Source organism: Rhinopithecus bieti, unplaced genomic scaffold (genome assembly GCF_001698545.2).
Source record: "Rhinopithecus bieti isolate Rb0 unplaced genomic scaffold, ASM169854v2 scaffold_6979, whole genome shotgun sequence".
Lineage (NCBI taxonomy): Eukaryota > Metazoa > Chordata > Mammalia > Primates > Cercopithecidae > Rhinopithecus > Rhinopithecus bieti.
In genome coordinates, this window is record NW_016805527.1 from 215787 (window position 1) to 243609 (window position 27823).

At 37.3% G+C, this 27823-nt stretch overlaps 1 protein-coding gene across 12 annotated transcripts in view; it reads left to right on the forward strand.

Moving 5' to 3' along the window:
• The window catches only part of PXDNL (peroxidasin like), a 381495-nt gene that overhangs the window by 199009 nt on the left and 154663 nt on the right, over positions 1-27823 (forward strand). For all 12 annotated transcript variants that reach the window (XR_001885752.1, XM_017872753.1, XM_017872754.1 and 9 more), the window contains 3 exons: positions 7557-7726; positions 10197-10314; positions 24813-24982. Coding sequence is in view for 11 of the 12 variants with exons in the window: in XM_017872748.1 (XP_017728237.1) it covers positions 7557-7726; positions 10197-10314; positions 24813-24982 (458 nt within the window). In the remaining variant the exon portion in view is untranslated. The remainder of the gene's footprint in view (positions 1-7556; positions 7727-10196; positions 10315-24812; positions 24983-27823) is intronic.

The following is a 27823-nucleotide window of genomic DNA, read 5'->3' on the forward strand; positions in this document are numbered from 1 at the left end:
GGTGTTGGGTAAATACAGTCATTCCAAATGGTAGAAATTGGCCAGAATGAAGGGGCTACAGGTCCTATGCAAGTCCAAAATCCAGTGGGGCATTCAAATCTTTTTTTTTTTTTTTTGAGACGGAGTCTCACTCTGTCGCCGGGGCTGGAGTGCAGTGGCCGGATCTCAGCTCACTGCAAACTCTGCCTCCCAGGTTCACGCCATTCTCCTGCCTCAGCCTCCTGAGTAGCTGGGACTACAGGCGCCCACCACCTCGCCCGGCTAGTTTTTTGTATTTTTTAGTGGAGACGGGGTTTCACAGTGTTAGCCAGGATGGTATCGATATCCTGACCTCGTGATCCGCCCGTGTCGGCCTCCCAAAGTGCTGGGATTACAGGCTTGAGCCACCGCGCCCAGCCGGCATTCAAATCTTAAAGGTCCAAAATAATTTCCTTTGACTCCATGTCTCACGACCAGGCCATATTGATGGAAGAGGTGGGCTCCCATGGTCTTGGGCAGCTCTGCTCCTGTGGCTTTGCAGGGCAGAGCCTCCTTCCTGATTTCTTTCGTGGGGTGTGTTGAGTGTCTGTAGCTTTTCCTGGTGCACAGTACAAGCTGTCAGTGGATCTACCATTCTGGGGTCTGGAGGATGTTGGCCCTCTTCTCACAGCTCCACTAGGCAGTGCCCCAGTAGGGACTCTGTGTGGGGGCTCCAACCCCATATTTTCCTTCCACACTGTCCTGGCAGAGGTTCTCCATGAGGGCCCCATCCCTGCAGCAAACTTCTGCATGGACATTCAGGTATTTCTTTACATTCTCTGAAATCTAGGTGGAGGTTCCCAAACCTCAATTCTTGACCTCTGTACTCCCACAGGCCCAACACCACATGTAGGCTGCTAAGGCTTTGGACTTGCACCCTCTGAAGCGATGACCTGAGAAGTATGTTGACCCCTTTTAGTCATGGCTAGAGCTGAAACACCTGGGATGCAGGGCACCATGTTCAGAAACTGCATAGAAAAGGGGGGCCCTAGGCCCAGTCCATGAAATCATTTTTCCCTCCTAGGCCTCCAGGCCAGTGATGGAAGGAGCTGCCATGAAGTTCTCTGACATACCCTGGAGACATTTTCCCCATTGTCTTGGTGATTAGCATTTCGCCCCTCATGACTTTTGCATATTTCTGCAGCCAGCATGAATTTCTCCCCAGAAAATGGGTTTTTCTTTTCTACTGCATCATCAGGCTACAAATTTTCAAAATTTTATGCACTGTCACCTCTTGAATGCTTTGCCAACCAGAAATTTCTTCCACCAGATACCTGAAATCAACTCTCTCAAGTTCAAATTTCCACAGATCTCTAGGGCAGGGGCAAAATGCCACCAGTCTCTTTGCATAGCAAGAGTGACCTTCACTCCAGTTCCCAACAAGTTCCCCATCTCCATCTGAGACTACCTCAGTCTGGATTTTATTGTCCATGTCACTATCAGCATTTTGGTCAAAGCTATTAAACATGTCTCTAAGAAATTCCAAGTTTTCCCACATCTCCCTGTCTTCTGAGCCCTCCAAGTCTCTAGGAAGTTCTAAACTTTCAAACAATTTTCTGCTTCTGAACCCTCTAAACTGTTCCAACATCTGCCTGTTATCCAGTTCCAAAGTCCCTTCTACATTTTTGGGTATCTTTACAGCAGTGCCCCATTCCCAGTACCAATTTACTATATTAGTCTGTTCTCATACTGCTAATAAAGACACACATGAGACTGGGTAATTTATAAAGAAAAAGAGGTTTAATTGACTCATATTTCCACATGGCTAGGGAGGCCTCACAATCATGGCAGAAGATGAAAAAAGAGCAAAGGAATGTCTTACATGGCAGCAGGCCAGCGAACCTGTGCAGGGAAACTCCCATTTATAAAACCATCAGATCTTGTGAGACTTATTCACTACCATGAGAACAGTATGGGGGAAACCACCCCCATGACTCAATTATCTTCACCTGGCCCTGCCCTTGACATGTAGGGATTTTTACATTTCAAGGTGAGATTTGGGTGGGGACACAGCCAAACCGTATCAGAGGCTAATATAGTTTAGATGTTGTCCCCTCTAAATCTTATGTGCAATTGTAATCCCTAGTGTCAGATATGGGGAATGATGGGAGGTTCATGGGGGCAGATCCTTCATGGCTGGGTGCTGTCCTCCCAATATTGAGTGTGTTTTCTTGAGATCTGGTCATTATAACCTATGTCACTCTCCACCCTTTCTCCTGCTTTCACCACGTGAAGTGCCTGCTTCTGCTCCTCCTTCCTCCACAAGTAAAAGCTTCCTGAGGCCTCCCCCAGAACTAATGCTGGCACTATGCTTCCTGTACAGCCTACAGAACCATGAGCCAATTAAATCTCTTTTATAAATTACCCAGTCTTAGGTACTTTTTTTTTATGGCAATTCAAGAATGGCCTAATACAGAAGCCACTTTTGTTGTGGTTACTCTTCTAATATTGTGTTCCTAGACACAGGTCCATGAGCAAGAAAATGTTATTATTAAGTAAAAATCAGAGCCCTGAGGAAAATAAATCCAGGCCAAACTGGTGCCCAGAAATAACGCTTGTGATCTTTGAGTTTAATCAAGGAGACATTTCATCCACTCCTAATCCTCTTCTTCAAGTCTTTATTTCCTACTTTCTTGGTAATTCTCATGTCAGACACACATAATGCTGCTTCCCAGTCTTCTTGATGTTCTTTGACTGTATCTAAGCCCTCAAAAGTCTTGGATATGGTCATCAACTGACCATATCTATCTATCTATCTATCTATCTATCTATCTATCTATCTATCTATCTATCTAATCTATCTATCTATCTAATCTATCTGTAAAGTGGTACAAGTGTAGATTTGTTACATGGATATATAGCATAGTGGTGAAATCTGGGTTTTTAGCGTAGCCATCACCCTAATAGTGTACACTGCACCCATTAGATAATTTCTCATGCCTCACACCCACTCCACCCTCCAACTTTTCTGATTCTCCAATGTCTATTATTTCACTCCCTACATCCATGTGTATGCATTATTTAGCTCCCACTTGTAAGCTTGAAAACATGAGGTATTTGACTTTCTGTTTCTGAGTTATTTCACTAAAAATAATGGCTTCCAGTTCCATCCATGATAACTGCTTTTTGCCAAAGTTTTCTTACTTGTCAGAACTGGCTGCACCAGCCATTTGGAATAACACATCCATTTATTCTTGTTTTTCAGTCCTATGTGGGATATGCAAAATGCCAAGACATTTTGTAACAGGGTCATAGGATGTTCCATTTTGGTGGTGGGAGAAATATTGTGTATTATTTTCTACTTGTCTGTTTTCTCTCTTTTTTTAAATTTGTTACATCAGATATGGTTAGAATCACTGTCTTTGTATATTTGCAATTATAATTCCCATGCAGTGTTTCTTGTCTATATAAATTTCTATCTGGGTCATTCTTGCCTTCTGTGACTCAGAAAAAGTTTTGAAGTGCTAAATCCTTTAGTTTTTTCTAATCTCTTTTTATTATTCTTTCCTGTTAAATCTTAGTAGCAGCTTTTTTGTTCCAGCCTTCTCTTACATTTACTGAAACAGCATTCACTCCATTGCTGGAACACACATGCAAAAATAACTGCCAATAAAGAGGCCGAGGGAGTTCTCCTTACAGTGATGTGCCAGTATGCACCTTACATGCATGCACTGTGCATCCAAATGTTTTCAAATGATTTTTTTTAGTTTGTTATTTTGATGAAGTATCTTTATTTTATGAACTTGTTTTGTGGGAAACTGACATACAGATGATTTGAGCAAACTGCTCAGGGTCCATGAAATCCTGATGGGTCCAAGACAGGGTGGAGACTGGGCATCTGTTTATTCCAAATCCTCAACTTGTGTCTTATTTAGACTACAATTTAGATGAGAACAACAGAATATAGGAGAGCAATAGAGGGCTACACCTACTATTAAATAAATTCCACCTTCAACAATAAAGTTTTTCAACTGAGGAGTGTCCACTCACTGAAAGCATGTGAGGGCAGAGAAACCAGCAGTAATTCTGCCCTTGACTCCAGTCTTGGCACTATAAAGGTCACCCAATGCTGGGTTCTCCATCTGTCATACCATTTCTAACTCATGACAATCACACCCTTCACAAGTGGACTGTAAAAATCAATAAAATGTTCTTGATTTTGTTTTGTTTAAAAGTGTTTTTGGATCTTTAAGTGAAAGGGATTGTATAAGTACAAGTGAGGTGTTACTGTTTTCAAATGGAAAAGATTAATTTACCTGGCACCACTTTTTTCCTTTGAAATTTTTCATTGAGCAGAGAATATATCCAAGTGAGTAATTATTTTAGTGCTGTGATTCTTGACTGCATACTATCAGAGAGGCTTTCATTTATTATACTTGGTATGATATTTGATATAAGAGCACTTTCAAAATGGAGAAGAGTAAAGTAATGATTTTAAACATAGTGTATTCAATATTTAGTATAGTCTAATAAAGGTTCATAAGAACCATCTTTCTTATTGATTGACTCTATTGCTTCTTAGTTTTCAATATTCATGGCTCTAAATTATAGGCAAAATTTTGAAAACATTTTCTCATGATAAATTTGAAAATTATTTATAAAGATTACTCAGATTATCATATGAAAGTATAGTTTTACTACTAGATTATTTTACAAACACAAAAGGAGTTTTTCAACTGGCAAGTGAAAATCTGTAGCCTTTTGTTGTTTTCTTCATGTTTTGCAACTCCACTATGGATGACTATCTTAAATTGAAAATAATAATTAGAAATAAATGAAATCTTGTGCTCAGTTGTAACCAAAACACACAAGCATGGGGACCCATAAGGGAAGGTATAACTGAGGGAAGGCGATGAATAAGCAGTGATGACTCTGGAAAATGGGACACCTGCATGGTGAGGCTGCCATGCTCGGGATGCTCCCAGGGGATGTATATTCACATCCTTGCTTATGTTCAATTCAGAAGAACGTCATGGTGATGCTGAAGCGAGAACTTACTCCTTTATATTTAGAGGAGTAAGTTCTTGTATGTTCCTTTTTGAGAAAATTACAAGAAATTAAACTCAAAATGTAAATGTGAATGTTGAACACAATACTGTTGAACAAGATCTGTTTTGTAGCCACGTAGCTGGTACAATAAATCAGTCAGTGACAAGGAACAGCCAAGGCCTGCTGAACCAACAGCGCTCTCCTGAACAAGTGCTAGTTGACTTTTACGACTTACACCCCACTCCCGACAAGGCTGACAGAATTCCCTACTTTAGCCATGGCTTTATATTCTCACGTTAGTGTGAAGTCTTGTTGCAAACATTAAGCAAATAATATCTATATGGTTAACTAACTTTTCAATAAGTGCAAATTTTTTCCCTTTAGCAATTTAAAGCTACTAAATTTAGCTATCATTTTCAGGGTAATATAATGAAATTTAGATACAGTTATAAAAATTAGTCATATGAATTGGATATCTACAAAACATTTTACGAAACTGTCAGATAATAAGACTTTCTTAAATTTATTAAAATGTATACAGTTGTTTTAGGAAGTGTTTTAATTTCTAAATCTAGAGAATAGCACAATTTTTTACTTTCAGGTTTGTCTCTTCCAGTATCATGACATCCATGCAAATTTCTAAATTAATACAGTGAAGTGATTTTTTTATTTGCAAATTGGTATCTTTAGATTTAATTTGTGTTTGTGTGTTTGTTTTCCATATTTGTAAGGACTTTTGTGCATGAATAATTTTGATTAAAAGTTATTAAAATTATGGCATTTTGTATTCTCCTCCAGTCACATAGGACACTACTTCTTACGATCAATCTAACACCTATTGTAAATATGTTCACATTGCTGTTTCATTGCTGGATTTCCTTGCATAAAGTGTGATCCAATTGCCACCACAGACAGACTTGTGAATTCCACTTAGCAAAATCTCCCTTTTTAACCCATTGGGAGAAATGAAAAAAAAGTATTAATCATTTCTGTAACTTTTTGCCAGACATCTTTTGGCAAGAATGGAGGTAGATACACATAAATCTCTTTGGTGATCTATTTTATTTCATGAGGAAAAATATGCTAGAAAAAATTAGTGAAGTACAGTAAAACTTGGCAAAAATGAATAACTTGTATGCCTATATTAGGAAACACCATAAAGAAATGAAAAGAGCCATTGCCTTCCTGTTACAGTCTGCATGTGGCAATTCCAGAGGGGGACCTTCTAACCGGGACTTTGAGCATTACAAAAAAGGAAAGCTTGGCTTCTGTCCTTTAGAGCAAATGGAAAACACAGAGAACACATGCCTATCCATATTGATGCCAAGGAGTTTACAAAAGAAAAAAAGCTAACCTCCTTGGGGAGCTGCGTGGATCACACATCACATTCATAAGCCTCCTTTGGGCAGCAAAGCTTCTACCACTCTTTTGAGTAATCCAAAAATATTGAAATACCACCACCACATTACAGCTTCCTTGTTCTATAACACATAAACAAAGCAAACTGGAACACTTCCATACTTACAGCTTTTTTGTTTTGTTTGCTTGTTTGTTTTTGCTTTTGGGACAGGGTCTCACTTTGTCACCCAGGCTGGAGCGCAGTGGCGCCTTCACAGCTCACTGCAGCCTCCAGCTCTTGGGCTCAAGTGATTCTCCCACTTCAGTCTCCCAAGTGGCTGGGACTACAGGCGGGTGCCACCATGCCTGGCTAACTAAAAAAAATTGTATACCCAGCTATAAAAAATAATGAAATAATGTCCTTTGCCCAACATGGCTATAACTGAAGGCCATTATCCTAAATGAATTAATGCAGGAACAGTAAACCAAAAACCGTATGTTCTCACTTATAAGTGGGATCTAAATATTGGATACTCATAAAAATGACAATGATAGACACTAGGGACTATTGGTGAGGGAAGGGAGGGAGGGGAGTGAGGGTTACAAAAATATTGGGTACTATTTTGAGTACGTTGGTGATGGGATCAATAGAACTGCAAACCTCGGCATTATGCAATATACCCAGGTAACAAACTGCACATGTACCCCCTGAATCTAGAATAAAAGTTGAAACCATAAAGAAATTAAAGAAAATTTTTATCTTTGGAGATGGAACCTTGCTAGAATGCCCAGGCTGCTCTCAGACTCCTGGCCTTGAGTGATGCTTTTGCCTAGGCCTCCCAAAGCACTTGAATTACAGGCGTGAGCCACTTCACCTGACCATACTTACAGTTTCAATTATACATTTCTCTAAAACAAATAAGGATTCATTTCACCTCACAATTATTTACTTATAGTAGACATAGTGCACATTAAGGGAAAACTGCTTTTCCAGTTTTAAAGTGACTTCTCAAAAACATGGTTAATATGAAAATGTGTCTACTCTGTGCGAGATATGCAACAAGTTAAGTGATTCTTAAAATCTGTTTATTGGTTAATAGAATCTAACAGACAAGGTAAATCAGGGGGAAATTAAATATTACCACTCAAAAGATTTATCATAGAAATTAATAGTCCCTTTTAACAGTTGTGCTTCTTGCCTGCATGCCTAGGCGTCTGGATTCCAACGTCCTGGTTTGTGACTGTGATCTGATGTGGCTGGGGGAGCTTTTACAAGGCTTTGCCCAACACGGCCACACCCAGGTTGCGGCTACCTGTGAATATCCCAGGAGACTCCATGGGCGTGCAGTTGCTTCAGTAACAGTAGAGGAGTTCAATTGCCGTACGTAAATTTCAATGTGTACATAACATAGAAATGTCTCTCATTTGCTCTCTTTCTGTAAAGGTTTATTATATAATATGCATTTTAGAAGAATGTGTTATCGGAAAGTGTTTTTAAGGAATGTGGTAAAAGTATGGCCAATTTCCTTTCCATCATCTGCATTTTCATTTAAAGAAGGTTTTATCAACGTAAAATTAGAGCTGAGAGAGTCTTTGAGGAACATTTAATCTAATTTCCATAATTTCAAGGGATAAATATTGAGAAAACTGATTTTCAACAAGGTCACCAGAAGTGGTGTCCAACATTAAAATCTCCACTTATTCCTTCGTATGACTTAGTGTTAATAATCAGTAAGTTAGGGCTTTCAACTTTAAATCAAATAATTGCTAATATTCGTTGCTGAGAAAGCCCCTCAACAAATCCAGTAATTGATTTTTTAAATGTATAATGGGACCATGAATATGACTAAAATAATAAAAATCAGTCTTACCATCTCTTTGTAAATTTTTAAATAATGGAAACCTTGGATTTAATAAGCATATGGTTATATTCTGACAACCTTACTAAAGCAATAGGCTTTACCTAAATAATTTATTATGGCTGCTTACAATATTATTTGATTTTCATTTAAAGCTTTTCATGTGAATATAAGGATATATCTCTGTGTATCTCTATTCCTGTATTTCGGGTTAAATAGAAATAAATGAACACCCTCGTGTATGTGCGTGTGTGTGATAATTCAGTGTTTTGGAGATTCGCTTACATGACTGCTGTAAATACAGCAAAAATTTGCTTTCCACTCTCTCACTGGCAAGCCATTTTTTGAATTTCTCTAAACAAGTAATTAAAAATCACATTAATATAATTAATTTATATTCAAATTGAGAAGAAAATTGACTTGGTCTTTACTGCCAAAAAATTCTCAAGCTTGTCCATAGCTCCCATCTTTACTACTAACTTCTAGTTCAAACCGCAGTCAAGTTTGGCTGGATTGCTTCACATCTTAACTGATATCCCAGCTTTCATTTTTCTTGCTCCTTTATGTTTGGGAAAATTGTTTAAAAACACATCTTGTTACATCATTTCTTCACCCATAATCCTTATATGGGTTCCTACCTTAAAATAAAGCACACAATTCTTAATGTGGTTGATTCTTTTTGTACAGTCTTTCCTGGCTATACTCTGCTCCTCCAGTCACCTACTCTTTTCTCAGTGTTGTAGCCACCTCAGTGTTCTCCATTCTTGGAAGTTCTTAAGCCTTTCTTCAACCCAAGGACTTTTTACATGCTGTCTTTCCTGCCTACAATATTCTGATTCTACTTCTTTTAATGATCTTCCTCTTAAATATGAATTCCATGGAAAGCCTTCATTTAAACCCCCTTCCCACTGACCTACCTATCCCTCCATACTGAATCAGGTTCCTTTTTATAATCCATCAAAACATCACTTATTTTCCATCTAAGCAGTTGTCGCCTATGTTAATATGTGTGTGTGTGTGTGTGTGTGTGCTTGTGTGTGTGTGTGTGTTTATTTTCAACTTCTTCAATGAAACTGTGAACCCTTTGGTACAGAGACCTTGTCTATTTTGAACACTGCTTCATCACTAGTCCTAGTGCCTTGTCTGGCACATAGCTGATGTTGAATTATTTTTTTAATTACATAAACAAATAAAATCACTTATCTAAAGAGAATAAAGCGAAGATATTAATTATATGGACTTTTATTGAAGTATGCAAGATTAGTAAAGATCTACGAATGTTCTACAGACATAATAGTCATGGTTAATGACAGGAAATTTCAGATAAGGCACTTAGGAAGAGTTTTGTTATTTAGAAAGGTTTAAAGAGAATTAAGTGAAACTATAGAAAACTAAAAGTTCCTTTTGTATGTTGTTCTTTATAATTTAAGTTCAATAATATTACCTGATTCATTACAAAATCAATCACTCCATCTTCTTATTAAAATAATTTAAGTGTTTTCATGTTTTACCACTCAATTATTATTGGAAGATGGAATCATTCATTTATATAGATAAGAATTTTGCTCAACCAGGTTTGAGGTCTAGACATATCACTTGTTGTAAATTGTGTAAAGTGGGTGGTTGGGTGCTTAGATGGCTAATTGTCTAGGAAGAGTGCCTACAAAATTGCAAGCTCAGTTTAAGCACTTGGTTTGAAAAATTGATCCATAAAATCAAACTCCTTCCATAAATATGGTTGTATTGAGCTCCTAGAAATAAAAGCACAGGAAAATTTACTTAATTTACTTCATTGGAGATCCCTTCGTTCAGTGAATCTTTCAAACTCCTAAAGTATAAGTCAAATATATGTCTAATCTTTAACCTGGTACATTCGATGTGTAAAACTTTAATGTAGAAATAAATTTAAATTGCCTATATCTCTTTCTCAGCATCTTAGAAGGCCATAATTTTGTATCTTTGAAAAATATATTAATAATTCTTCTGTTGCAGAGAGCCCCCGAATTACTTTTGAGCCCCAGGATGTGGAGGTACCATCAGGAAATACTGTCTACTTCACCTGCCGCGCAGAAGGAAACCCCAAACCTGAGATTATTTGGATACACAACAAGTAAATACTGAGCATGGACATGGGTTGTGATTCTCTTTCTGATTCCAGCTATCTTTTTAACTCAATTTAACTCCTTTATCTAGAGAAGAAATTACCAAAATTTTCAGAGTTTCTTAAAGATAAAATGTCTTTTAACTTTTATCTTTTGACCAACTCAAGCTATGTAAAGGCATTTTTCTTAAAATTTATACATTTCTGTCTGGGCTCGGTGGCTTACGCCTGTAATTCCAGCACTTTGGGAGGCCTAGGTGGGCAGATCACGAGGTCAGCGGATCAAGACCATCCTGGCTAACACGGTGAAACCCTGTCTCTATTAAAAATACAAATAATTAGCCGGGTGTGGTGGCGGGCGCCTGTAGTCCCAGCTACTAGGGAGGCTGAGGCAGAAGAACGGCGTGAACCTGGGAGGCGGAGCTTTCGGTGAGCCGAGATTGTGCCACTGCACTCCAGCCTGGGCTGCAGAGCAAGACTCTGTCTCAAAAGAAAAAACAAAAACAAAAACAAAAACTTACACATTTCCAGATCTCAGTGATTCTGTAACTGACTAAAATAATTCTGTATTATTTCTAGAAGGAAATGTTGGGATTAATAACAAACTAGTTTGTTTTAAAGCTGAATATAATTTGATATAGCCACATCTAAGTTATTTCAGATTTAAACTGATACTTCATATTTGATGTTGCAACTTTCTTATGGTAAATCAGTATAGGATTATTTAAGCAAACTGGCAATAAATGACATGCAAAATTATTTAAAAAGGTAGTCATTTATTTTATGCTCACGGTACTATTTGATAAAACATAAAACCAATGAGTCCAAAAATCTGTGAGTATAAAATTAAATAGTAAAAACTAATGTTTGAAAAGTTAAATGTGATCACCATTCTAACTGGCATGAGATGGTATCTCATTGTAGTTTTGATTTGCATTTCTCTAATGACCAGTGATGATGAGCTTTTCGTCATATGTTTGTTGGCTGCATAAATGTCTTCTTTTGAGAAGTGTCTGTTCATATCCTTTGCTCACTTTTTGATTTTTTTTTTTTTTTGGAAATTTGTTTAAGTTCCTTATAGATTCTGGATATTAGCTCTTTGTCAGATGGATAGATTGTAAAAATTTTCTTCTGTAGGTTGCCTCTTCACTCTGATGATAGTTTCTTTTGCTGTGCGGAAGTTCTTTAGTTTAATTAGATCCCATTTGTCAGTTTTGGCTTTTGTTGCCATTGCTTTTGGTATTTTAGTCATGAAGTGTTTGCCCATGCCTATGGCCTGAATGGTACTGCCTAAGTTTTCTTCTAGGGTTTTTATGGTTTTAGGTCTTACATTTAAGTCTGTAATCCATCTCGAGTTAATTTTTGTATAAGGTGTAAGGAAGGGGTCCAGTTTCAGTTTTCTGCATATGGCTAGCCAGTTTTCCCAATACCATTTATTAAATGAAGAATCCTTTCCCAGTTGCTTGTTTCTGTCAGGTTTGTCAAAGATCAGATATTTGTAGATGTGTGGCATTATTTCTGAGACCTCTGTTCTGTTACATTGGTCTATATATCTGTTTTAAAATTGAACTGGTGGTTACAGTAAAATAGAAACATAAAGTGAACTATATACCTAGTATAATTCAATGATAATGCTTGGACAATTATATTATCATTAGTTATGTTACTGATAATTCGCACGGTTTTCATGTGTCCCTTCCGTTCTTACACGAACTTTCACTGATTTTCTTTTGTCACGTGTATAATCAACTCTGATTTTTTTTTTTGCTTGTCTGTATAAAATATTCTAAAACATATTATACAATTTTTTTTGGCTTTTTGTGTATAATTTGGATTTATAATTGTAGCCAGAAACTAAGCCATGTGTTTTAAATTCTTGTAAAAGTCTAGTAAGTATAGGTTAAAATAACTTATATAGAAGGCAATTATGAATACTATTAAATCTGGAATCTAGCCCATGAGAAAGACTTCAATTGATAGAAGTGTTCAATTTATTTCTGTCTTGAGATTGCTCAAGTGTGCTTGAGAAACAGAAGTCACTGCTTGCAATGTCTTAAAACTGCTTTTTCTGCTTTCTTACAATTTAAATTTTAAAATGATATGTTCAAGGTTACAAAGATACTCACTAGTATTTAGAAAGAAACAAGTGAAAAAATCACATTGCCTATTTTAACTTATGACATAAAAGTTTCAAATATAATGACTAAAGAAGCTAAGATGCAGTTGAAAGGAAAACAAAGAAATCTAAACAGAAAGAATAGAATAAAGAAAAAAAAGTATGGGTAAAATGTTCGTTAAAATGTTAATCATTTTATATTTAAAATTAAAGATGAAAGAGAAGAGTTTATGACAAGAAATGTTTAACATGTTTAACATGAGCAACTAGTAACTTACTGATTATTTACTGTTGAGTATTTTTTATAGAAAGATAATATATATCCTGAAAGTACATGGAGCATGAAGTGTGGTATAGCAAATAATTTGAAATAAACATCTGTTTGACATGAACCAGGGTAAGAAAAATACCCTAACTCAGAAGCTACCCATCTGTCCTTTTATTATCATTATCCTTTTCTACTCCCCTCGAGAGGGCCTGGATTTAGGGTCCTTAGATGAGTGGATTAAAAACTGATTAGACACAACCAGAGGTAGAATTTGAAGATTAGAAAGTAGGTATGTGGGAATAAACAGATTTAAGTGTGGTAATGAGACATGGAGACTACAATGGAAAGGTCTAGTGTCTATCCAGTAGGAGTTCCAGAAAGGCAGGTAGGAAAGAGTGAGCTAAAGGAAACGTTTGAAAAGGTAATGATAGAATTATCCAGAAATAAAAAAGTCACACAATTTCAGAATGAGAATTATATTGATTCCAAAATAGGATTTAAAAAATAAATCTGTACTCTTCATTGTGATCACAACATTGAAAGTCAGAGACAAAAATCTTTCATTCACAAGTAATTTGCAGATTACCTTCAAATGTGCAGCAATTATACTTGCGGTAAACTACATCAGACAGAAGACAATGAAATATATTTAGGGTGTTAAGGAAAAATAACTGATTTCCTTCAATTTTACATCCAGCTAAATTATCTGACGTGGTAAAATAAAAGCATTTTTAGGCAAAGAATAGAGCTTTATTCAGGAATATTTGCTGAAAGAACTACAAATAGATGTGTTTCAGTAAGTAAGAATTTGATCCAATAAGAAAGATGTGATTTGCCAAAAGCAAATTTGAACAAAGAAAGTTTTAAACATGTTGATAAATATGAATAAGCTTAGATTACTAAATTAAGGATTGAACAACTTTAAAGTAAGAAAAAAGTAGAATGTTAAACAATATTAATAGAAGAGTTATAAGGAGAGAGAACATAGTTAAATTATTTTACACGCCTCATTTTTTAGGTGGAGAGTGATACTGTGAATTCTGTTAAGTCAAGAGTGTATATTAACAATTAAGATGAAATACTAACAAATAGAAAGATCCTTCCATACTAGGAGAAGAAAAAAAGTGGATAAAGAAAACTGGATCAATACATAAAATGGAAGCGGGGATGGATTAAAGACAGAGAAAAGGCTTGGGAAAGAGAAAATATAAAATAACTCATCAGAAATAAATTTAAACACATTAGTAAAAATAATAAATAGTCTATTGGAAGACATAATATTGAATTTTAAAATCCAGCTATATGCTCTTTATAAGAGGTGTATCTGAAACATTATGACACTGAGAGGTGGAAGGTCGATAGGTAAACAAATATGTCAACTAAGTTATACTGATCAAGATAAGGATGATATAAGAATATTATAGTGTAATCGCATATCATTAGATCACACTTAATGATAAAATTGTAATTCACCTGAATTTAAAATTCATGAACATTTATATACCTAACAAAATAGCTGCTGAAGAATAAAACAAGATTGAGAGAATTATAAGGATATATTTACATAAATCCAATTATAGCAAGACGTTTTAATACTGCTTTCCCAGAAAGATTAGGAACAAAAATTAGTAACAATATCTAAACATAACTTAGAACACTGGTGATATGAATTATATACAAAAATAAACCATACTATCTTTTCAAGCAGTTATAGAACACTTATCAACATTGATCACAAAAGACACAAAGACACAAAATCTCAACTCATAGCTAAGAATCAATTTCTTAAAAATCCCTTTCTTTTATTATAATTTAAACAAATTTTAGAAAACAGCCATTTGTCAAGATAATTTTAGAGATTCTTTACACTTCTCAGTAGGAAAATGAAATGATTACCAGCACTTAATAGGTAGTTTTAGAATAACTGAATAGATTCAAAGATGAAAGAAACCTTCCAGGCTGAAGAAAGAATAATTAAAAGCTCAGAAAGAAAATAAATGAAGGTTAGTTTCAGGAAAGTGTGTAGAGCACATTTGTAAGAATTAAGGTTTTACCTTGGGGAGAAATAGAAAAAGATTGCATAATAATGGCAAAACTAATGACTTGGGCTTTCAGTTTATAAACTTTGAGACCCATTAGAAGATGTTGAGCAAGACAATGACTTTATCAAAGAGATGTAAAACCAACCAGACTTTTCTATTTCTTTTCAACTTTTATTGTAGATTCTGGGGGTACAAGTGCAGGCTTGTTACAAAGGTATACTACATGATGCTGAGATTTGGAATATGACTGAACCGTCACCCAAGAAGTGAGCATAGTAACAAATACATAGTTTTTCAATGCTTATCTCCCTCCCTACCTCTCCATCATGTATTCCCCAGTGTCTAATGTTCCCATTTTTATGTCCATATGTACCCAATATTTTAGCTCTCACTTAAAAGTGAGAATATTTGTAAGTTTGTAAAAACAAACAGTATTTGTTTGTTGTCATTGTTGTTCCTGCATTAGTTCACTTAGGATAATGGCGTTCAACTGCATTCAGATTGTTGCAAAGGACATGATTCCATTATTTTTTACGGCTGCATAGTATTCCAAGGTGTGTATGTAGTACATTTTCTTTATCTAATCCACCATTGATAGGAATCTATGTTGATTCCATGTTTTTGCTATTGCGTATAGCGCTGTAATTAACATATGGACACATGGGTTGTTTTGGTAGAAAGATTTATTTTTCTTTTGGTATCCAGTAATGGGGTTGCTGTGTTGGATGGTAGCTCAAGTTTTACTTCTTTGAGAAGTCTTCAAACTGCTCTCCACAGTGGCTGAACTAATCTACATTTCCAACAGTGTGGAAGCATTAGCTTTTCTCTGCAGCCCCAACAAGACCTGTTATTTTTTGACTTTTTAATGAAAGCCATTCTGACGGGTGCTAGATGGCATCTTATTGTGGTTTTGATTTGCATTTATCCGATGATTAGTGATAATGAGCATTTTTTTCATAAGTTTGCTAGTCGCCTGCATGCCTTCCTGTGAGAAGTGTCTGTTCTTGTACTTTGCCTACTTATTAATAGGGTTATTTGTGTTTTGTTTGTTGATTTGTTTAAGTTCCTTGTAGATTCTGGATATTAGGCTTTCGTCAGATGTGTAGTTTGTGGATACTTTCTCCAGACTGTAAGTTGTCTGTTTACTCTGTTGATAGTTTATCTTGCTGTGCAGAAGCTCTTTAGTTTAATTAGGTCTCACTTGTCAATTTTTGTTTTCATTGCAATTGCTTTGAGGACTTAGCCATAAATTCTTTGCCAAGACTGATGTTGAGAAGGATATTTCTTTGGTTTTCTTCTAAAATTTTTACAGTTTGAGGTCTTATATTTAAGTCTTTAATCCATCCTGAGTTGATTTTTGTATATGGAGATATATAGGGGTCTCGTTTCATCTTTCTGCATATGGATAGCCAGTTCTCCCAGCACCATTTATTGAATAGGGAATCCTTTTCCATTGCTTAGTTTTGTTGACTTTGTTGAAGATCAGATGGCTGTAGGGGTGCAGTTTTATTTCTGGGTTCTCTATTCTGTTCTGTTTGTCTATGTTTCTGTGTTTGTACTAGCACTATGTTTTGTTTAGTGTAGCCTTATAGAATAGCTTGATGTCGGATAATGTGATATTTCCAGCTTTGTTCTTTTTGCTTAGAATTGCTTTGGCTAGTCAGGCTCTTTTTCTGTTTTGTATGAATTTTAGAATAGTTTTTTTTCTAAATCTGTGAAAAATGGCATTGGTGCTTCGATAGGAATAGTATTGAATTTGTAAATTGCCTTGAGCAGTATGGCCATTTGAACAATATTGATTCTTCCAATTTGTGAGCATAAAATGCTTTTTTATTTATTGGTGTCATCTGTGGTTTCTTTCAACCATGTTTTGTAGTTTTCCTTATAGCAGTATTTCACTTACTTGGTTAGATATATTTCTAGATATTTTTTCTTTTTGTGACTATAGTAAGTGGGATTACATATTTGATGTGGCTCTCAGCTTGAACATTATTGGTGTACAGAAATGCTACTATTTTTTATACATTGATTTTGTATCCTGAAAATTTACTGAAGTCCTTTATCAGTTCTAGGAGGCTTTGGTGGCAGGTTTAGAGTTTTCAAGGTATAGAATCATATTATCAGTAAACAGAGATAGTTTGACTTTTTCTTCTAATGGATGTCATTTATTTCTTTCTCTTACCTGATTGCTCTGGCTAGGACTTCCAGTGCTATATTGAATAGGAGTGGACATTCTTGTCTTGTTTTGCTTCTCAAGGGGAATGCTTCCAGCTTTTGCCCATTCAGTATGATATTGGCTGTGGGTTTGTAACTGATGGCTCTTACTATTTTGAGGTGTGTTCCTTTGATGCCTAGTTTGTTGAGGTTTTTTTTTCTTTTTAATCATGAAGGAGGGTTAGATTTTATAGAAAGTTTTCTCCGGATCTACCGAGATGACCATATAATTTTTTAAAATTCTGTTTATGTGGTGAATGACACGCATTGATTTGCATATGTTGAACCAACTTTATATCTCAGGAATAAAGCCTACTTGGTCGTGGTAAATTAACTTTGTGATGTGCTGCCGGCTTCAGTTTGCTAGCATTTTGTTGAGGATTTTGGGATTTATGTTCATCAGGGATGCTGGCCCACGGTTTCCTTTTTTGTTGTGTCTCTGCCAGATTTTAGTGTCAGGGTGATATTCACTTCATAGAATGAGCTAGGGAGGATCCTTCTTCCTTGAGTTTTTGGAATAGATTCAGTAGAATTGGTACAAGCTCTTCTTTGTATGTCAGGTAAAATTTGGCTGTGACTCCGTCTAGTCCAAGTCTTCTTTGATTGATTCATAGGATTTTTATTACTGATTCAATTTCAGAACTCATTATTATTATTACACTTTACTTTCTGGGATGCATGTGCAGAACGTGCAGGTTTGTTACATAGGTATACATGTGCCTTGGTGGTTTGCTGCACCCATTAACCCGTCATCTACATTAGGTATTTCCCCTAATGCTATCCCTCCCCTAGCTCCCCACCCCACGACAGGCCCTGGTGTGTGATGTTCCTCTCCCTTTGCCCATGGGTCAGAACTCATTATTCACCTGTTCAGGGTTTCAGTTTCTTCCTGGTTTAAGAGATGATTCAAATAAGCACAATCAGAAATGACAAAGATGATACTACAACAGTTTGAAATCTAGGATTAAGTTGTTTAATTTCTTTTTTCCTTTGTTAATCTAGCTAATGTTCTATCAATCCTGTTCATCCTTTCAAATAACCAACTTTTGGTTTCATTGATCTTTTGTATGGATTTTGTGTCTCAGTTTCATATAGTTCTGCTCTGAATTTGGTTATTTCATTTTTTAAAATTGATTTCTTAAATTATTAGAAATGGGGTGTCAGTCTGTCACCCACGCTAAACTGGCTAAATTGTAATGGTGCAATCATGGCTTACTGCAGCCTTGACCTCCCAGGCTCAAGCAATCATTCCACCTCAGGCTCCTGAGTAGCTGAGACTACAGGCACATGCCAATATACCCAACTAATATTTTCATTTTTTGTAGATATAGGGTCTTTCTACATTTGCCTAGGCTGGTCTCAAACTCCTGGCCTCAAAAAGTCCTCCTGCCTCAGCCTCCCAAAGTGCTGGGGTTACAGGCATGAACCACTGTGTGCCCAGCCAGTTATATTTTTTCTTCTGCTTCACTTTGGGGTTATTCTAGTTTTTTTTTTTTTTTTTTTTTTTTTTTTTTTGTTCCTCTAGATTGTTAATTTGAGATCTTTCTTAACTTGCTCATGTAGGCGTTTAGCTTTATAAATTCTCCTCTTAACATTGCTTTTGCTGCATTCCAGAGATTTTGGTATGTTATGTTTCTATTTTAATGAATTTCAAAGAATTTTTTGATTTCTGTTTTAATTTTGTTGTTTACTCAAAAGTCATTCAAGATTAAGTTGTTTAATTTCCATATTTTGAGAGCTATTCTTGATATTCACTTTTATTTTTATTACATTGTGTCTGAGTGTATGGTTGGTATGATTTTGATGTTTTTGCATTTATTGAAACTTGCTTTATGGCTAAGTATGTGATCATCTTCCATGTACAGATGAGAATAATGTATATTCTGTTATTATTGGACAAAGTGTTCTGTAGCTATCAAGTCTAGTTGGTCAACTGTCAAATTTAAGTTCAGAATTTCTTTGCCTTCTTGTTGAATTGAACTCATTATCATTATGTAATGCCCTTATTTGTCTTTTTATTTATAGTTGATGGTTTAAAGTCTGTTTTATCTTATATAAGAATAACAACCTCCTACCCTTTTTTGTTTTCCAATTGCATGACAGATCTTTCTCCATCCTTTTACTTTGAGCCTTTGTGTGTCATTACATGTGAGATGAGTCTGTTGAAGACAGCAAAAGTTTGGGTCTTTTTAAAAATCCAACTTGCAACCCTGTGCCTTTTTCATGGGCCATTTAGACTATTTACATTCAAGGTTAATATTGATATGTGATGTTTTGATCTTGTTGTTTAGCTGATTGTTTGGCAGTCTTGATTGTGTAGTTGCATTATAGGGTCTATCTATGGGGTATGTACTTAAATATGTCTTGGTGGTAGTAGGCATCATTCTTTTGTTTCCATGTTTAGGACTCCCTTAAGGTCCTCTTATAAGGCTTTTCTAGTGGTAACCAGTTCTCTTAACATTTGCTTGTCTGGGAAGAATTTTATTTATCCTTCACTTATAAAGTGTAGTTTGGCTGGGTATGGAATTCTTGATTGGAATTTCTTTTCTTTAAGCATATTGACAATAGGTCCCCAATCTCTTCTGGCTTGCAAGGCTTCTGCAGACAAGTCTGCTGTTAGCCCTATGGGGCTCCCTTTGTAAGAAATCTAACCTTTTTTTCTAGCTTCCCTTAAGGTTTTTTTTTTTTTTTTTTTTTCATGTTAACCTCACAGAATCTGATGACTGTGTGTCTCGGGGTCATCTTGTATAATATCTCGCAGGGATTCTCTGAATTTCTTGAATTTGCATGCTGATGTCTCTAGCAATACTGGGGAAATTTTTGTGGACTATATTCTCAAATGTATTTTCCTAGTTGTTTACTCTTCTTCATTTTCCCTCAGGAATGCCAATGAATTGTAGGTTTGTTCTCCTTATGTAATCCCATATTTCTCAGATATTTTATTCCTTCTTTTAGTTCTTTTTTCTCTCTTTTGTCTGACTTGGTTGATTCAAACAACCAGTTTTGAGCTCTGAGATTCTTTCCTCTGCTTGGTCTGTTCTGTTTTTAATGCTTCTAACTGTATTATGAAATTCCTTTAGTGACTTTTTCAATTCCAGAAGTTCAGTTTGGTTCCTTCTTAAAATGTCTACATTATCTTTCAACTATTGGATCATTTTATTGGCTTCCTTGGATTAGGTTTCAACTTTCTCCTTATCTTATTGAGCTTCCTTGCCATCCAGATTCTGAACTGTATGTCTGTCACTTTAACCATTTCAATCTGGTTAGGATCCATGGCTGGCGAGTCAGTGCAGTCATTTGGAAGTAATAAGATGCTCTGACTTTTTTAATTGCCAGAGTTCTTCCACTCATTCTTACTCATTCGAGGGGGCTGGTGTTCTTTATCTCTTTGAAGTTGCTGTCATTTGTATGGGGCTTTTTTGTTTTTATGTTCTTTATTTCCCTTGAGGTCTTGACTGTGGTGTATGTTGAATATAGTTGAATGACTTTGCTTCTGTGTGCTTTCCGAATATCAAGGCTCTGTGTGGGTACTTAATTTGTGGCTAGATTTTTGCATTGTGTTTCATGGGTGATACGTGCTAAAAGAATTTTTGTTTGGTGGTGTATTTCAGGCTGCAACTCAGTAGATGATGCTTAAGAGTAAGGGCTGACACACAAACTCTTCCTCAGCTGTGCACTTCTTTTCTATTTCAGCTTGTTCTTGTTTGCTGCAGTGCTCTGGGGTGGGAGAGACAGGGAGTGAGAGATATATTTCCTTGCCAAGTCTATTCCTGGGCCTTGTGGGACCCCCTCCGATCACGATGCACCTACATTTTCTTAGACCCAGAGGGGCCCTGACAGGCTGTGCTATTCTCACTCTTAGGGGAAACCTGAGCCGAAAGATAGGGAGACTCACAACTCCCTAGTGACCCACTGGTCCTCTGTGCTTTGTGATGTCCATCGGTGGTGTTTGTGTAGGAGGTCAAGGGCAGAGGACCCCAGGCACGGTGGAGTTGTTTTGGCTATGCAGTTGGTGTAGTGCCCACAGCTTGGGGTTTTTTGCCCAGCAGATGGCTGCGGGGACTGCCCAGGTTGTGCTTCCTTGACTAGGTCTCCTGTTGGCTGCCTTATAGCTTACTCGATCCGCTGGGTTTGTCCCAGGCCTTCTGCACCCAGATGGCTGGGCTGTCAGTTGTTTCAGGCCATGGAGTTCCCTCAGGCAGAGGCTGTGGCTAGCAGAAAGGCCACATCCTTCCCATACTAGCCCCGTGGCAGGGAGGCACACCCAGCTCCTGTACCAGAACACAAATCTGCATCTCACTCTTCGCAGTGTTCTGAGATTGGGGGTTCCTCCCCTGATCAATCTCTGGTCACAGATCTCAGCTTGATATCCTTCAACTGTGTGCCTGGACCCTCGGGGGCTGGGATTGAGCCTGTGGTTTTGTCCTTTAGCCCCCTGGGGTCAAGCACTGGCTGTACTGGGGAGGCTGTAGTGCTCTCAGGCTGCTGGCAAAGCACTCAGGCTGGGCAGTGGAGGCTGTGTTGTATGCATGCTCTTATGGGACCAGCTAGGCTGGGTCCTTGGGAGGTCCAGAGACAAGGGGGCATGCAGATCAGATTGGCCCCAGTCCTGTAGGAAAGGCAGCCCTGCTGCATCCCAACCTAGCAGTCAACAGGGGCTAGAGTGACTCAGAGCAAAGTGGAGAGCCTGGGGGCATGGGCACCTATGGTCACATTTTGCTGGAGTTGCCCCATGTGTAAAACCTGGGCTCCATGCAGGCTCAAGCTCTGTCGCTGCCTTCCCCTACCAATTTAAATGTTTATGAGGATCATGGGATCTCTTGCAGCTAGGATCCCAGAGGTCCATGGCGGGGGTGTGGTGCCCTGCAGTTCCTTCACTCACCTGTTCCTTAGGACCTGATCAGGATGAGGAATGGGTCTTCTTGGCACTTGGCAACTCTGTGCAGGCTTCCCAGCTTCCACCCTATTCAGCTTCAGTGTCTGTGTTTCCCCTCTAGCAATCATCAGTGCTTTCCCTCAAAAGATCTGTTTAAAGTGTGATGGCTTTTTCAATATTTTGGCTTCTCCTGGTGGGAGAAGGGCTTCCTGGCTGCATCTAGTTGGCTGTCTTCCACACTTTTCTTAATGTTGAGGTTTAGCTATGGAAATTTAGGCCATTCTAGATAAATTCAAATTCTAAACATGGTAAATATGATTGATAGTTCTGGTAGATTATAAGCAAACTTTACAACTATACTATAATTTGTGGTTGATGGTGGTTTTCTATGTGGAGTATTTTTTTTTTTTTTTTTTTTTTGAGACAGAGTCTCACTCTTTTGCCCAGGCTAGAGTTCGGTGGCACAATTATAGTTCACTGCAGGCTTGAACTTCTGAGCTCAAGCAATCCTCCTGCCTCAGCCTCCAAGTAGCTGGAACTACAGGCCTATGCCACCACATCTGGATAATTTTTAGATTTTTTTTTAGAGACAGGGTCTCACTATGTTGCCCAGGCTGGTCTCAAGCTCCCGGCCTCCAACAGTCCTCCCACCTCAGCCTCCCATCATGCTGGCATCACAGGTGTGAGTCATTGTGTGTGTCCATAGAAGATGGTTTTAATTTGTGTGGTGATAACTTATTTATCTATATTTCTGGTATCTAGCTACAACATCTAGTTCTTAGAAAGCACTTAACAAATGATTGTTGTAATGAAACACCTTAATAGAAGTTATTTGTATGTCTTCATTAAATCAAATATGTTTATGTATACATTTTCAAAGAAAATAGAATATATTCACATATATTCTACCTCTTCAAACCTTTGTGTTTTTACATATGATTGCTATTTGCATCAAACTGACAATGTGATAGGAGTATACTGAAACATGAAGACTTTGATTTGTTGGGAAGGAACATCATGATTCGTGAGCAAACAAGGTTTATGAGCATAATGAAGAGGTTATGAACAAAGAGGGAAATTACTAGGAAAAGGAATGATGCATTTTGAATTTATGGCTGTAATGTGCTACTGCCTGTTTTATATAATTTTTAACATAATGAATCTTGGTGAATTCTATTGCATTGTGTAGCCAGATGATAGATAGCACATACACATCTGGTAGCCTTTGAAATTTTGGGCTGCAAAGTTTTGGCACAAAATTCCAGGAACTTAAATCATCTTCTGAAAAAGGTGATTTCATCATTTGTCATATTCCTTTGCAAGTAGTCTTATTTGGGTTCAGTGTTAGATAATCTTAAAATTGCATTTAAAATAATTCAATTGCTTAATACTAAATGAGCCTCTTGAATTGGGCACTTTAAGAAAAAATATTATTTCTTGAACTCCCGACCTCAGGCAATCTGCCTGCCTTGGCCTCCCAAAGTGCTGGGATTACAGGTGTGAGGTACTGCCCCCGGCCTTGAAAAAACATTCTTTCTGATGTTCGTTCCATGCTACTTATACTAAGAAACTTCACAGGTGATATGGATAGGAGCATCCAGTTTCTCCTTTTCTTGCCTTTGTCTTGCATTGTTGGCTATCCAAAAGCAGGCCTGCTTTTCTGAAACTTATCTGTTCAAAAATGACAACTCAAATTTCTTATTTGGCTAATTGGTACTTTTTCTTCACATTGGGCTTTTCTCACCCAATGCCTGAAGAAGATCAGATTGTCTCCATCTTTCCTGCCTTCACTCTGTGATTCCGCTCTACAACATAAAAGTGAAATATGGCCATTATCTCTTTCTTATCTTTCATGACAAAAATGGTTAGATAAGAATGATGATTTCTTCATCTCTTTAACAAGCTTTGCTGTTTTTACCTATTTGGGAATAGATTGTTATTCTTCAGTGTGGGTACATTTTGAAATTTGTGGGAAAATGTTTACCTGGCTTTATAAAACAAATATACAAATTAGAGGGAGAACTATGGGATTCTCCTACTGGACTTTTTTTTCTCTGTGAATGATATTTTTGTGGGTGACACCTAGCTGGTGTTTAATAAATATGCATTGAGTGATGAAGATGGAGGAGAGTAGATTTCCTTTATCTATGCCTAACACGTTCATTAGTACTAAGCATACACATATGAAGATCTATATACCTTCTCATACATAATCATTAAATATTTTAAAGAAAAAAATCTTGGCCAGAAAAAAATCTGTAAAAATTTCTAACATATGTTTCTGTGTCAGTAGTTTTGCATTTATTGCTAAAAATAATTCATGCAGGCACTCCCTTTCTTGTGGTTATTGATGTAATATGATGTTGCACATCTGAACCTACTTGCACTCAATGGATTATGCACTTAATTGATAAATGGGAATTTTCTAGTGTATCCAAATGGTTCAAGTTAGAGAAAGGGGCCTGATATTCAACAACTGGGTAGGTAGGTATGTTATTTACTGCTTAGTCATATAATTCTACTCGGCTTTGAGCCCGTGCTGGTTTGAATAGGAATATTTGTTTTACACTTTAACAAAATATGAACGAATACTGAATGACTCATGGAAGGAGGTAAAAAGATTACACATTACCATCTGGTGATTTCTTTTCTGAAAAATGGGCATTCAGATGTAAAAATGTGCTGAAGTGTCTGTCATATGGGAGTGCTTGTTTCAGTGTCTAAATTCATGCCACTCAGGAAGGCAGAACATCTCAACCCCATTTCCCTCTATCAAATGTTGACTCACAGTCTTTGTTCAGGGTATAATCTTGAAATAGGAAGCAGATAACTAGGATTTAAAGTGAAATAATTAAAAGTTTTCAGATAAAATAAATTAAACAAATTGGGTAGACATGAAACATAGCTATATAGTGTTATATTTTCAGTCTTGTTAACAGTTTTAAACATGAATGGGATTAAATAATATACATGTATAACATATATTTCCAGTCATTCATTGGATGTGGAAGATGATACTCGACTTAATATGTTTGATGATGGCACACTCATGATCCAAAACACCAGAGAGTCAGACCAAGGTGTCTATCAGTGCATGGCCAGAAATTCCGCTGGGGAAGCCAAGACACAGAGTGCCATGCTCAGATACTCCAGTCGTCCGGGTAAAACTATTATTTTCTGGTTCTATCAATTATTTGCACTGGAAAATGACATAATATTGCTGCTTTAGAGTATATAATGCTTCAAAGTGAAGCTATTTCCATTGGCTGTGATTTTTCTAATTTCGTTTTAGAGAAACTTGAAATTTTCCTCTTGAAGTTTATTTTAATTTCCTGCCTTAGTTCCTTGCTGGTACAGCATATTGTGGTTCCAAGACTTTTCTATTCTCCTTTTGATTCCCCATCCGGCTATCCAGCATCCTTATGCAGAGTGAACCAGTGTTATCTAGGCAGGAATATTACTCTTTTCAGAAATTCATTCAATCATTCATTCATCAAGAATTCATCCAACACATATTTATTGAATGCCCACTGAGCTAGCTGTTGAAGATTGCATGGTTATCAACCACGTTCCTTATTTAACCTTCCAGGGGCTTTGCTTTGTCATAATTTCAGTGGCTTATATAAACCGGATGTAATGACTGCAACAAATTTTCATTAATAGCATGTTGACATGATGGAAATACATTGTCTCTCACCTTACTGAGCCTATCATATATTAGATGATAGCCATAATTCAAGAAATAAGCTTTATGATGTGTAAGGAGAGGGAAGAGAAGCATAAAGGACAGTTGTGTGCTGGTAAATGTTAGTAAATTGACTCTGAGGAGCAGGGAGTCCTGACTTGCAGCATTTGTCAGTATCTGTTGTATAAATAATCTCACCATGGCCAGTTCCTAGTTACCAAAATGATATCACTGAATGTGGAGTTTGGAAGAGATGCACAGAAGTTTATCATAATATAGCATTTCTAGTGTGCAGACACAGTGGGCATAATAACCCTGAGACCAAAGATAATAATAAAATGTAAAAAATAGGGATGAATTTGTTAGTTTTGATGTCAATAAAATTTATTTGATTGTAAGTTTATGTAATTAAAATTTTAAGAATGACTTTGTGTAGCAATCAGTTTGCAGAATACTGAAAATTTGACAACTGGCCCTCCAGAGCCAGTTCCAGCCCATCTCAGTGGAGGGGAGCACTTAGAGCAGCAGCCTCGGAGGATTGCATTCATTCAAGTCTTCCCAAGAGCAATGACCTTTCAGTTGAAAGAAACAAGTGGGAGAGAGCCAGAGAAGTAGGGTTGAAGCACCATTTTAGGAGAAAAGACAGCATAGGGAAGACAGAGCAAGGGACATTCAAGAGATGATCGTGGAGCATAGAGAGGAGAGGCTGGGAATGACACGAGATTTGGTGAGGTGTAAGGTGGTGTCAGATCACTCAGATTACTCATGACGCTACACTGAGTTGATCAAAATTAGATTTTTCTTTTAGAAAAACGATGCTGGCGGCAGTTCAGAGAACAAACAGGAGGGCATGGTAAGATAGGCATGTCAGGATGAGGAAGTCAGCAGTAGCAATTGCCACAGGGCAGAAGAGAGCTGGTGGCGGCATGGATAGGGCAGTGGCAAAGTGAATGGAGGAAACTGCAGGAATCAAGAGGTTTTCCAGGAAAAAAAGTCACTTGAGTTACCGATTGATTGAATATGATACTTCCTCACATAGTTCCCAAGTAATTTCTTTAAAAAATGTTTGTAGAGACAAGGTCTCACTCTGTCACCCAGGCTGGAGTGCAGTGGCATGATCATAGCTCACTGCGGACTCAAACTCCTGTCCTTAAGCGATCCTCCTGCTTAGGCCTCCCAAAGTGCTGGGATTACACCAAGTAATTTCTAATTGAAACACGACTGTCTCCTTCCAAAGCCTCCTTCCCTTCTGCCTCTAGGTCAAGTCTGACCCCGCACCCAGGAGCATTTGTAAAAAATTATTATTATTATACTTTAAGTTCAAGGGAACATGTACACAACATGCAGGCTTGTTACATATGTATGCATGTGCCATGTTGTTGTACTGCGCCCATTAACTCGTCATTTACATTAGGTATATCTCCCAATGCTATCCCTCCCCACTCCCCACTCCCCACAATAGGACCCGGTGTGTGATGTTCCTCTTTCTGTGTCCAAGTGATCTCATTGTTAAATTCCACCTATGAGTGAGAACATGTGGTGTTTGGTTTTCTGTTCTTGCGATAGTTTGCTGAGAATGATGGCTTCTAGCTGCATCCATGTCCCTACAAAGGACACGAACTCATCATTTTTTTATGGCTGCATAGTATTCCATGGTGTATATGTGCCACATTTTCTTAATCCAGTCTGTCACTGATGTTCATTTGGGTCGATTCCAAGTCTTTGCTATTGTGAAGAGTGCTGCAATCAACATACATGTGCATGTGCTTTATAGCAGCATGATTTATGATCCTTTGGGTATATACCCAGTAATGGGATGGCTGGGTCAAATGGTATTTCTAGTTCTAGATCCTTGAGCAATTGCCACACTGTTTTCCACAATGGTTGAACTAGTTTACAGTTCCACCAACAGTGTAAAAGTGTTCTTATTTCTCCACATCCTCTCCAGTACCTGTTGTTTCCTTATTTTTTAATGATGGCCATTCTAACTGGTGTGAGATGGTATCTCATTGTGGTTTTGATTTGCATTTCTCTGATGGCCAGTGATGATGACCATTTTTTCATGTGTCTGTTGGCTGCATACATGCCTTGTTTTGAGAAGTGTCTGCTCATATCCTTTGCCCACTTTTTGATGGGGTTGTTTTTTCTTGTAAATTTGTTTGAGTTCTTTGTAGGTTCTGGATATTAGCCCTCTGTCAGATGAGTAGATTGCAAAATTTTTCTCCCATTCTGTAGGTTGCCTGTTCACTCTCATGGTAGTTTCTTTTGCTGTGCAGAAGCTCTTTAGTTTAATTAGATCCCATTTGTCAATTTTGGC